Source organism: Monopterus albus, unplaced genomic scaffold (genome assembly GCF_001952655.1).
Source record: "Monopterus albus unplaced genomic scaffold, M_albus_1.0 scaffold277.1, whole genome shotgun sequence".
NCBI lineage: Eukaryota > Metazoa > Chordata > Actinopteri > Synbranchiformes > Synbranchidae > Monopterus > Monopterus albus.
The window spans coordinates 298,788-311,646 of NW_018128157.1; the positions used below are offsets into that span (position 1 = coordinate 298,788).

Consider the following 12,859-nt stretch of genomic DNA (forward strand, 5'->3'; position numbering starts at 1 on the left):
CATGATGCAACACTTTCCTGCTATTGGTTAACGCAGCTCAGCGAGGAAAAGGGAGCACTTGGTTTGATGCAAGGTGTCTCCCTGCTAATGCAAACACAACAGAATCATTGTCACATGAGACAGAATCACGCCCACACAACGATTTACCGTGCAGCCCTACTAAAAACATGTGTCTACACTGGAACATGTTATAAAGCTCCAGACTGAAGCCTGGTCTCTGTAAGAGGGCTGGTTGTTCGGTGCAGGAGTGTCAACACAGAACAGGACACAAGCGCCACCGTTTCAAAAACAAACAGGGAGCAGGACTGAGGACTTGTGCTACATACTGTTAGAAACACCTGCATTGGGGACGTTGTAGTTCACTGTTAGCACAACTCTGGGATTCTCTGACCGGGTCCTTGTCATGTTCATATCTTGTTTAGAAGACTAAAGCCTATAAATCTGTTAAAGTGGATTTAGGTACAAACATTACTTGTAAGAAAAAACAGCCAAAGTTCATGTGTTCTGGAGGACAACACCTTGCAGAGTGTGTGCAGTTCAGACCCACTGGGTTAAATACTTGCAGGACAAATCCTGATCAGTTACGGGACTCGATGGGCGGTTCGTTGGGCGGTGGGATCTTGACGTCAGAGGGCTCCACTCCCCAGATCTCACGGGCGTACTGGGAGATGGTTCGGTCGCTGGAGAACTTTCCAGATGCAGCGATGTTGCGGATCACTGTCCTGGTCCACTCCCTGGGGTTCTGCAGGGGAAACACTGGCTGTCAGATGAGTGAAGGACGGGAAACTCCCCCGGCCGAGTGCCCAAGATAAAAGACCAGGGCTGTACCTAACTGGTTACCTAAGTGGTTACCTGTGGGACACCAGTGCCCTGCTCTTCTGTTGTACTAGTGATGCAAGTACACAGCAGAACCCATGAACATTTCTGTAAACCAGTCTGCCTGTCCAACTGTGTCATACATTATTTAAAATAATATGTCCACATTTATTGCAAAGGTCTAAAGATAAAAATATGTTTGTTGTAATTTAAACTGAGGGTCCGAGGTAACGTCCTGTGAGCAGCTGGAACCAGAAAATATTTGGTATTTATTCACCGTTTCTGCTTGAAAATGTATAATAATGAGTATTATTATCCAAATACTTCCAATTTATTTTTCTGGTGATTAATGAATTAAAGCTACAGTAGGGAACTGAAGGTGGCGCAGCATGAGACTCCAGATCAGCCCACCCCGCTCCGCCCAGCTCGTCACTTAGTTGTCATAATGAAACTACAATAAATGAAAATGCAGCCAAATTCACTGACCAAGCAGAAATAATAGAAAATCTCTGGTCAGAGAGGTCGGTCCCACTCAAAACCTTTTAGAGGCTGATATCTCTGCACTGCTGCCAGCGCTGGTCAATGAGTCTGGGTCGCAGGAAGCTTTGATGGCACCTCTCCACATTAAGGCACGTTTTGGAGCAGATTTTTACAAGAGAAATATTTGAAGTGACATACTGCAGCTTTAATGTTTCAGCTTCTTTGATAAACAGCCAAAGGTAGCTGGAAAACATGGGGTCCTTTAAGTGTTGAACACTTCACTGTGGGATGTTGAAGACACTTGGTCTTGACAACAGGAAACAGTGGAGTGCTTGGTTACCTTGTACAGCTCACTGACTCGCTCCTGACATGCAACATAGGCCTCGTAGTCAGCAAACACCTTAAACCTGGAGGAGACGGTGAAAACGAGACTTCAGCATCATTGCACTGAGAACAAACGCCGACATTTCAGTGTGCATCATTTAGTAACAGAGCAGCCGTAGAAACCTCAAAGGTGACCGATCTTTGCTAACAGTTCTTGCAGTCTTTATGCTAAGCTAGGCTAAACACACCACGAGGACATGTCCCAGGATTCAGGTCTAAAACTCAGAGTACAAATGATCTATAACCCTGGCCTGACCCCGTCTGCCTGACGGGTTTTTACCTGTCGTGGTTCATCAGCATGTTGATCAGATCTCTGAAGAGTTCGGGTTGTGTGGGACTGAAGAAGCCACTCTGGATCTGATCCACAGCCAGTTTCAGCTCCGGCAGACGCTCGTAGTACTCCCTAGCGTTGTAGCTGCAGGTAAACGCAGGTGAACAGGAAATGAGGTGTTTGCGGTGACCTCTGACCTCTTGTCAGGTCAAACTAATCAGAAGCCCTCCTTGCTGATGCATTTAAGGACTCTGACATCTGGCTCTGCTGTTTCATTCATGGCTGCAGCTAATCAATGACTGTTAAATGATTGAGAAACTAATCAGGAGACGTTCCATAATGAAAATCTTTGCAAGGTGCAGGCCTGTTTGTAAAGAACTGTGATATCAGAGTCCTCGAATGCACCACGAGAGGAGTTCCTGCCCTCAAATACACCACAGCATCAGGCTACAGATGCTTTGTGCAGACAGGAAGTGCGAGCTCACCCCTTCCTGTCCAGCTCCTCCACGTCTGCCACCCTCATGCCGAAGATGAAGAGGTTTTCCTCTCCGGCCTCCTCGGCCATCTCCACCGTGGCTCCGTCCATGGTGCCGATGGTCAGAGCTCCATTGAGCATGAACTTCATGTTTCCTGTTCCAGAGGCTTCTGTTCCTGCTGTGGATATCTGCTCGGACAGGTCTGCAGCCGGGATCACTGGGGATCGGACAACAGCCACACACACACACACACACGGGCACGTCATCTTTGTCACTGTCGTCATCATCATCATCATCATCATCAGGAAAGCACAACTTCTACAGCAACTCAAAGTTTCACAGCCGGTCACTGGCCTCCGGGGGCCCGTGCCTCTGTGTGCAGTGACACATTTAGTTTGAAAGTTCGTTGACAGACACAAAACAACCAGAGCACAAAGACACAAAGTGATGACAAAAATACTAAACCATAACAACACACACACACCAACGACTGGGGCTCCTGTGTAGGAGTGTGTGAGGGGCCCTTTGTCAAAATCCACACGTGGCTTCTCCAGTAACAAAAACACAAGTTTGAAAATGTCACATCACGACAACTGACAACATGTGTCTCTTGGTTTGTTTTTCTGAATTCTGATGGCTGAGCGGTGAAAACACACGCACGCACACACACACACACACACACACACAGTGTGGAAGCGTGAGCAGGATAAACGCCAGTCTCTTCTTTACACCAGAGCTGCTGTTTGGGACATGTCGGTAGATCTGAGTGTGACTGGTTCACCTCTCTCAGCCAGAGTCACTCGGTAGTTTTCCAGGTAGACCACCTTCAGCTTGTCGCCCACCCCTGGGTCGTTGTTGACCACAAGACCAATCGAGGTGACCAGCTTGATGATCAGCTTCGCCATGTGGTAACCGGGAGCTGCCTGCGGGAGCAACAGGCAGTCGACTGTCAGAAAGCGGCACCTGTCTGTTCAACAGTGTCATTTTCCACGTGAAACTTCAAACCTGAACTTTGCAGTGAAACTCTGGTGACACTGCTCGCCGTTTCCTGAATTTCCACAAACCAATCAGTTCAGTGAAAACCAACCAATCAGCCACATGCTGCGTCCACTTCCCTGCATGAGCAGGAGAAGAGGCATCTGAAGACGGGTCTGTGTGGCGCTGTCCCAGCCCAGGCCAGCTGAAGACGTTCACATTTGACTACCCGGTCCTGATTATACTCAGATACTTTTACTTGTGACAGAGTGTATTTACTGCGTGTTGTTAGTACTTGTACTCACCTTCCCTCCGATCATCACTGTGCGCGGAACGAACGCCCTGTGAGGCTCCAGTTTGATCCCTGAAAATAAACAAGTGGAGAATCACTGAGCTGATGCCGACGCCTCCTGTTCCGCTCCGTGAACAGCAGCAGACGACACAGGCTGGAAGCTGTAGCGCTTCAGAACCTTCCTGACAAAAGGAGACGACTGGATCTTCACATCAGTAATGGACAAGTGCAGAGCTCAGGTGTGAGATCACCCACTCATGGTTTTAAATGAACAGTCGGCATTTAGCCGTGTCCCAGTCCAACCAGTGACACTGTCCGATACACATATGCGCATTAAGGTCGGAGCTATTTAGCAAACTGCAGAACAAACTAGTCTGAGAAGAAGAAACTGCCTATAAGAGCATCATTTCAACAGGAACAACTGTGCTGCCTGACAAATCCATACATTAAATAGGTGGCGGTTTAACTTGGCGTTAATGTGGTCGACATCATCAGTGAAACGCATGCCAGTTGATGTTCTGACAGTCTAGGCTGTATAGACGTATTTAAAAAAGAAAGGAAGAAGAGCTGACTGACAGTCGGGTACAGCCCTCGTCACTGAGATAAGATGCTTCAGGTTTTATCTTTGGTGAGTGCAGTGCACTTCTGTGGATCTTCATGTAAACTATAAACCTGGGGGGGGGGTCACTAGTCTTCCTGTGGTCTTCACAACACTGACCACTATAAAACATGTGCTGCAGGGCACTGCAACGGCCGGTTGGTCTTACGGTTGTACAGCGTGATGGCGTGCAGACAGGTGAGCAGCTGCCTCTTGTACTCATGGATCCTCTTCACCTGGACGTCAAAGATAGAGTCTGGGTTCAGCCTCACCTGGTTCTGTTTCTCCAAGTAGGAGGCCAACTTCAGCTTGTTCTCCTGAGAGGACAGACATGCATCAGAGGGACGGACGGGTAGAGGACAGACAGACAGGTAACAGGTACAGTAACAGATGTGAGGGCCGTTTCCACCTGTTTGACTTTGGCCACGTCTCTGATAAAAGCCTCGTCTTTGAGAAACAGCAGGATCTTCTGTAGCTGCTGGAGGTTGGTGAGGAAACCTTCTCCGATTCTCTGCAGAGGAAGAGGAGCCGAGTTTACACGGGATGTGACGACAAACAGCCATAAGCCTTTACAGTGTCGAGGGGAGACGTCTCTCTGTTTACACCCCTCCACTAACTCCTCCTGCTGCACAGAACGAGCTGCTGAGTTCGTTGGTGACTTCACCATGTTCTCTGTTGCTTTTAGTCTGCGGATGGCATTTGTACGGTGGCCTGTAGGTGCAATATCCAAAATTCTTTCTTCCATGAAAAAAATAAACAGAGATGCTGATTTTTAAAAATGCTCACCTTCAAAAATATTTTAAAAAATGCATCCAATTTAAAACGATCTGAAATATAAATAAAGAAAGAAATAAAACCCTGCCTCAGATTAAACAGCGTGCAGGCTAATGTGGCAAATGCTAAGAAGGGACATTAGCACCGCAGCTGAGCAGGGCCACCGCACACTCGTTGCAGAGGGCGTCTCAAACCCCCCGCATGCCATCAGTGCACATATGGGTCAGTGTAGTCTTTGGAAGCGCACACGAGGGTGCGCACCTCACTGCTAGCGATCGGCTCGGTAGTATAACGTGACGTCAGGGCTACATCTGAACGAACAGCCACACTGCAGTGCTGCGTGGATGTCGTACGGTGTGCGCTGCAGACAGACAGGTACTTTAATGCAGAACCCTCCACATCTCGTTACCTTGGATGTGCATCAGTTTAATAGACTGTCCGTCTTCTCCCCACACCTGCTTTAGATGACAGCAGACCATCATCTTGGTTGCCCATATACAGTAAATACCACAAACCAACACCTCCGCCTCCTTCTCCTCCTCCTCCAGTGGCAACTCGGCACAACCTCACCCTGCAGGTTTGAATACATTGAACACATGCACACGGCCGCAGAGGGTCCGTGTACGTAGTGATGTGTGTGTACCCCTGAGGGCCACACGCGTCTGCAGCAGGACCACGCTGTGTCCTTGTGGTCAGACAATAACAGTGATGCGTCTTTCTGCAGCCACTGTGGGACGAGGACAGACCGTCTGTCACTTCTTAGCTTTAGCTACAGCAGCTTGCGACCTTGGTTATTTGAGGCATGGTTTTATTTTTGAAAAATCATTTTCTAATGGATGAAAACATTTTCAATATCGTGCCTATGGACCACCGTAGGTTGGAGCAAAATAAACTAACAAATCACCAGCCTTACGGTTTATGAACGCCTTCTCATGACACCACGGGAGACAAATGTGACGTGTCAGCGTTGTGCCCCGCCCACACAGGTGGCTCTCAGGTGAGCGTGTACCTCAGCAATGACGTCCGCCAGGCCGGGGTTACACAGTAGCAGCCAGCGACGAGGAGTGATGCCATTAGTTTTATTCTGGAACTTGTCCGGATCCGCCTCGTGGAAGTCTTTAAACCTGTGACAAACAGTCCTGTTAGTAGAGCCACCGACCTGCTTTCATTTCAGGGCCAACATTCATGTTCAGCCCCTGTAAAACACGTCAGTGCTGCTTTATGGGACACTAGACTGTATTTTATCCAGGCTAAACCCAATCCAACTAGAAGCCCCGCCTCCACCGACCAGGCAACTGGTAGTTTACATGCACCTCTGTGCAGATTTAATCAAAGACATTAAGTGTATTTGTTTGGCAAAATGAAGTTGACCCCGTGTTGCCATGTGTCAGTGAGAAGCCTCAACAGGACTCCGCCCTGTGGTTCTCTACGCTGATTGGCTATTTCTTGCGGACTCACACTGTGGTCTTGATGATGTCCGAGTGAATCTGGGCGACTCCGTTGACAGCGTGAGACCCGACCACACACATGTGAGCCATGTTGATCTTCTTGGGGTCTCCCTCCTCGATCAGAGACATCCGACGCAGACGGTCCACATCTCCAGGAAACATGGCGGCGACCCTCTGTGGCGGGAAACACAGACACTGTAATAAACTGTGTGCAGCTCCGTCTGACAGGAGGAGTGGACAAGAAAAACCAGTCACTGTTTGTTTTGGGTGAAAGAATAAAGGTCTGTGCGTTTTGCAGTAGGATCTTCCACCCAGACAGTCTACTGTCAGCTGGGTGCTTTTCTTTTTCACCGAGTCACAGGAACCAGTGTCGTGTCAACGAGACCCGAGTAGAGTCGGGGGGGAGATGTGTGTATTCCTGTATTCAAGTTGATAGTGCACAGTAAAGTCTCATGTCAACCTGAGTGTCATACATCTGATTTCCAGTAGTTTCATACTGAGGTGTGTGTTGGTGCAGTCGAGCTCAGCAGACTCGGTGCAGTCACGTATGTTTGCAGGAGAGTTGAGTCAAGTAGAGCTCAGTAGAAGTCGGTCAGAAGAGTGGACCTATGTGTACATGTGTGTACTTCTGGATCTGAGGTCAGAGGTCAGTAGAGTCCTGTGCGTATTTTTGAACCCAAGTCAAACGTCATGTGTGGAGACATGTTTTGGGACAGAGTCCAGTAGATGACAGCGGGCTCTTACGTCCAGATGTCTCTGGTTGATGTCGTAGATGATGAGCAGGTGTCGAGGCAGCAGCCGCTCAAACATGTGGACCGGCCAGCGCTCCAACGCCTCGGGCAGCACCGTGTGGTTGGTGTAGGCACAGGTGCGGCAGGTGATGTCCCACGCCTGAACACATGCACAAACAGTCATTAAGATGGATGATGAAGGTCATATGGGTGAAAGCTCTTCATCGGTCATGTTGTCACTCTGCAGCTGTGCGACCAAGTTCAGTTACATGTGGTGCGTTCAAGGACACCAGGACATCTGACTTTTACTGCTGCCCTGATGAGCTGTTAGATGAAACCCACCTACAGACACACTCCTCAGTTGTGAGCTGAGCAAAGTAACCACACATTTACTCCACCAGTGTCCTCTCATACTGACAAGATACTGAAATAGTTGCCTACTTATTTTTACAGATGCTAACACTTGTTTCTAAAACCTGGGTTCACATTTTTCTTTACTTTGACACAAAATGTCATGAACTGATTTCTCCACCACCCTCTGTGAACCTTCGGATGAAACTCGAGGTTTCTGATGTCCGGCTGTCCACTGGGACAGATGTGCACCTGAGCACAGACACACCCTCTCACAGGTTACATAGGGAGTCTCCAACCTTGTCCCAGTCCAGCTTCTCCATGTCCACCAGGATCCGCATCAGTTCAGGGATGGCCAGAGCCGGGTGGGTATCATTCAGCTGGATGGCCACCTGACAGGACAGGGGAGGACATGAGTCACCACCACAGAAGAAGAAGAAGACACACGAGAAATAAGCGGAAGATAATCACGAGAGCACAGTGCTGCGAGACTGCCATCATCGTTCGGTGTCGGTCATTGTAGTAATGAAGTTACACAAGGAAAACCAACTCCTTTGTGAACATCCGAGTACAAATTCAGGGAGCTGCGAGTTCACCCGCTGAAGTAAGTGTAGAAGAAGAGCGGGACAGTGAGGCCCTCAGGGCCCGACCTCAGTCACCACGGCCACAGGCCAGAAAAGCAAGAGATAAATAAAGGGCGGCTTCTGCGCAGGAACAGGGGCTTTGTCTCCTGCTTCTCACCTTCTCAGGAAACGCATCGAAGGACGTTCTGATCGGGTCTCTGCAGCCAAACTTGGAGGACTTGAACCTGCGGATGATGTCCTGCAGCGTGGCGGCGACCACGAAGTACTCCTGCTTCAGACGCAGCTCCTTCCCCTCAAAGAACTGGAAACACACATCCACAGTTACTGACTTGTACTCACCGAGACTCTCCGACCGTCCACCAGTGAGAGGGAGACAGACTCACGTTGTCGTTGGGGTACAGGACTCTGGAGATGTTCTCAGCCAGGTTTCTGTCCAGAACTGCTTCGATGTAGTCTCCAGTGTTAACTGCAAAGACACAGAGTCGTCAGAGTCCAGACTGAGGAACCAGCACACACACACACTGCAGGTTCAGCCGCTCTAGCTTGTCTCTGGGGAACTGCTCTTCATGAGCGGTCCCAGTTCACTGCTGTTGCAAAGCGGTCGGCTCCAGCTACACGTGTGCCGGCATGAAAGAGGCGATGCACTTAATTACAGCCAAACTTAGCCCGGAGCTCAGCGGGACGTGAAAGGAAACGGCGGTCAACACGGGGGGAATCAAGGTTGTGCACGTTCATGCATGTAATCAAATCAAACTGAAGCACCTCACAGACGGTGAAGGGCTCACTAACACTGGTCACACTGCACACAACAACCTGTGTGTTGGAAACAGAGGGCCTCCCGTGGCCCCCAGTGCAGCGGTGTGGTTCACTGGGGGGCACAGAGCGATGAGCCGGACCAGGGTCTGGACTCCCACACATTACGCTGAGGACACCACGTTCACTGGTGCTGCTGGTCTCTGGATGGGGTTTGTGGCCTTAGGTTTTAAATCAGTGTTGTGGTGGTGGATCAGACGTACAGTTCTGCAAATTGAAGTCGTTTGGAGCTTTAGCCGACCACAGCCTCATCGTGTTCACCGTGTTGTTCCGGTAACCAGGTACTGGAGTGTCATAGGGCATTGCCAGCACCACCTGCACACACGCACAGACAGTGTGCACAACAATCATGATAAATATTACTGATGTGTAAACACTGCAGCCAAAACTGTACCACAGCACAGTCTGGAACCTAATGTGTCAGTTGACAAGTTGTAGTTGTGAGACTGTTTGACACATTGAAAACATTTTAATTCAACTTGACACCACACAACTCAGAGTCTGAGTGAATGCAGTCCCACCTGTGTATCCACCCACTTGACTCCGCTCTCGGTTTTCTCCACTCGACCATACAGATGAACTGGCAGCATGTACTCAGGCCGCGCCTTCTCCCAGGGGTTCCCATACCTCAGCCAATCATCTGCCTCCTCCACCTGAAGGGGGCCAAGCAACACATTAACCAATCACACGCCTGAAAAAAAAGGTATCCGTGCGTACCTGCCATCCGTTTCTGATCTTCTGGTTGAAGATGCCAAACTCATAGCGGATACCGTAACCGTACGCCGCCAGCCCGAGGGTTGCCATGGAGTCCAGGAAACAAGCTGCCGGAGACGCCAGGAGGGGACGTTGTTTTAATGTGAGGACAGTGTCAGAAAATGAGGACATTTGTGGAAATTTGGGACATGAGGCAGCACAACTGGTCGCATTCTAACTCTGCACATCTCGGCTTCGAGGAAGAATCGTGGGCTGGATGTTGCATTTTGTTAATGGTGAAGTAGAAAATGTGACCTCTGACCTGCCAGTCGTCCCAGTCCTCCGTTACCGAGACCGGCGTCGTCCTCCATCTCCTCCAGGTCCTCCAGGTCCAAGCCCAGCTACACACAGACAGAGGACAGTGAGCATCAGCCGTGTGAGTTGAGGTTTTTGTGTTAACTTCCTAGTTGTGGTGGAACAAGGAGGAAGTTGAAACTATGACAGGAAACAGTTGAGAATTAAAAACCATTTAGCAACAAAAACATTAAAGCTACAGTATCATCGTTTGCTGTTTTAGTTTGATTGTTTTCATTTTTAACGGAGCAGATTTATAAATGCTGAATATTCAGTTTAGTAACAACTGAGCAAAACCTTCAGACGAAGCTCAGACACCACAGTCTGGAAGACAAAGGCTCCACATCAACTCTAGTTCATCTGCACATATCTGTCACTGTCGGTTCAGTGTTGCACCGGGCTCCACAAGGAATGTGCACCTGATGTGTCAGCGGCAGCGCGCGCGCACACACACACACACACAGGGATAGGGGTGGTGTTACCTGGTAGATGGCTTCATCACAGGCGTTCTGCAGGCCCAGGTTGATCATGGTGTTCTGCAGTGCTCGGCCCATGTAGAACTCCAGAGACAGATAATAAACTCTCTAGACAGACATGGGACATCAAGTGATCAGAATCAGAACCACAGCACCCTGGTACACCACATGGTCATTCTCACCATCTGTGGCTTCTTGATTCACTCTGTGTGTAACATTCACACACAGAGACAAGTGACACGACTGGGGCCGACAGCTACAGAGTTAACATTTCACTTTAAAGCCATCATGGTTCCAGGTTCTTCTGCTGTTCCTGCACAAAGATATGTCTAAACCAGTGACCCTAACTGAATTACTAAGGGAAGTCTGCAGTGGCACAGGGTGAAACCTGTGTAACCGGTCGCCTTTGGGTCTCTATACCCCGGTTACACCTGCACAGAGGGAAATGTGTGCTCATCATCTCCTCTGCTGGAGGGAAACAGGCCTACAGCTGGTCTCAGACTAAATGTGGTTTGTTTATGGTCATGACCACATAATAATGATGCTTCAGCCGATTTGAACAACCGTGATTCAGCTAATATTAGTTCTTTGGCCGATAATCAAGGAAATATTAAACCTTCAAGGTAACTCAAGAGGATTTCGTCTCGGTTCCTCCCAGAGACGACCACACAGTGAATCTTGAAAACACAAACATTAAATTAAAACCTAATAGTAAAGCGAGTTGAAGCTGCCAAACGACTCGACTGAGTTCAGTCCACTTCTATTCATCTTGCAGAGAGAAAGTCGAGTCAAACTCCACTGAAAACACGTGACAATCTAATGTTGTCGCGCACATAAACAAGAAACACACGATACAAGACATTTTTATTTTGGTATGTTCTCCCGATAACATCGCTACATCAGCATATTTGGGCCAAATCCGATAACAATAATAACAATAATAATAATAAATCAATAACTGCTCCACAACACAATCTACGCCCACTGCAGGAGTCTCGACGCACGGAAACAGTTTTCAAACTTCATGTCATACCAAAATAAACAAACCATCGTAGGTTAAACTTAAGACGAACTTATGTCTGGCTCTCGAACATCAAACCAAACAAACGGTCTCGTGTTTTCATGTTTGTAAATGTTTGTGGAAAGTTGGAAACAACATATTTGTAAGTGGAGCTCAGGGTCAGTTCGGCACACCGGAAACCAGGCTGTGTTAGCGGGTTCCTGCGCTACCTTGGGGTCCTTCTCATAGTAGTACTGCTGCGTTCGGATCCAGCGGCCCACCAGGTGGTCCCGGACGGTGTGGGCCAGAGCGAAGTAGTAGTCTCGGGGTGTGGCGACGTTCCGGTCCTTCACAAGGGTGAAGTGGAGGTGTCGGTTAAAAGTGCGCTTGATCTCCGCTACGTCGCCGAGCCCCGCGATGCCACGAACACTGATCTGCTTCCGCTTCTCCTGGTCCGTCAGTGGCGTCGCCATGTTTCCACAAAAACAACCGCAGAAGGAGCGTAGAGACTGGACTGCAAAGAACACCTGGACGATAGAACAGGAGCACAACGTACCGCCACGCCCACTTCCCAAAGTGACAATAGGCGGGGCCAAATGTGGTCTAACCAAAAAGGAGCTTGGAGCGAAGGAAGATGTCTCACTCTGATTCTGTTTCTAATTACAATCAGGGGTCCATAGGACAGAGTCTCTGACAATCTAGCCACAGGGGTTTCAAACCAGTGACGTCTGTGCCGGTCCCAAGCCCGGATAAATAGAGAGGGTTGCGTCAGGAAGGACATCCGGCGTAAAAACATGCCAAATTTAAACATGCAAATTGAAGGGGTAATGTTGAATGTAGTCAGTGGTTATGCTCCACAAGTAGGGTGTGAGTTAGAAGAGAAGGAGAGATTCTGGAGTGAGTTAGATGAGGTGATGGAGAGTATTCCAAGAGGGGAGAGAGTGGTGATTGGGGGAGACTTCAACAGGCATGTTGGTGAGGGGAACAAAGGTGATGAGGAGGTGATGGGCAGGTTTGGTGTTAAGGGAAGGAACCTAGAAGGACAGAAAAGAAAGAATGCTGTGAGGAATTCGGACAGAAGTTGAGACAGGCTTTGGGTGGTCAGGAAGAACTTCCAGATGACTGGGAAACTACAGCAGAAGTGATCAGGGAGACAGGTAGGAAGGTGCTAGGTGTGTCATCTGGAAGGAGGAAAGAAGATAAGGAAACATGGTGGTGGAACGAGGAAGTACAGGACAGCATTCAGAGGAAGAGGCTAGCTAAAAAGAAGTGGGACGTAGAAAGGACTGAAGACAGTAGACAGGATTACAAGGAATTGCAGCGTAGAGTGAAGAGGGAGGTGG

General features: G+C 48.9%; 1 protein-coding gene across 1 annotated transcript; it reads right to left on the minus strand.

Moving 5' to 3' along the window:
* Positions 1 to 71: 71 nt before the first annotated feature.
* pygb (phosphorylase, glycogen; brain) lies at positions 72 to 12,220 on the minus strand. Its single transcript, XM_020622318.1, has 20 exons — positions 11,747 to 12,220; positions 10,523 to 10,624; positions 10,009 to 10,087; positions 9,711 to 9,814; positions 9,515 to 9,646; positions 9,197 to 9,308; positions 8,564 to 8,646; positions 8,338 to 8,481; positions 7,896 to 7,988; positions 7,259 to 7,405; positions 6,525 to 6,688; positions 6,076 to 6,190; positions 4,702 to 4,803; positions 4,462 to 4,609; positions 3,708 to 3,766; positions 3,209 to 3,350; positions 2,437 to 2,644; positions 1,961 to 2,095; positions 1,637 to 1,703; positions 72 to 742 (listed from the first exon to the last, which is right to left on the minus strand). Exons 1-20 carry the CDS (start codon positions 11,987 to 11,989, stop codon positions 578 to 580), a joined length of 2,544 nt encoding a protein of 847 aa, XP_020477974.1. The 5' UTR covers positions 11,990 to 12,220; the 3' UTR covers positions 72 to 577.
* Between the last annotated feature and the right edge of the window lie 639 nt (positions 12,221 to 12,859).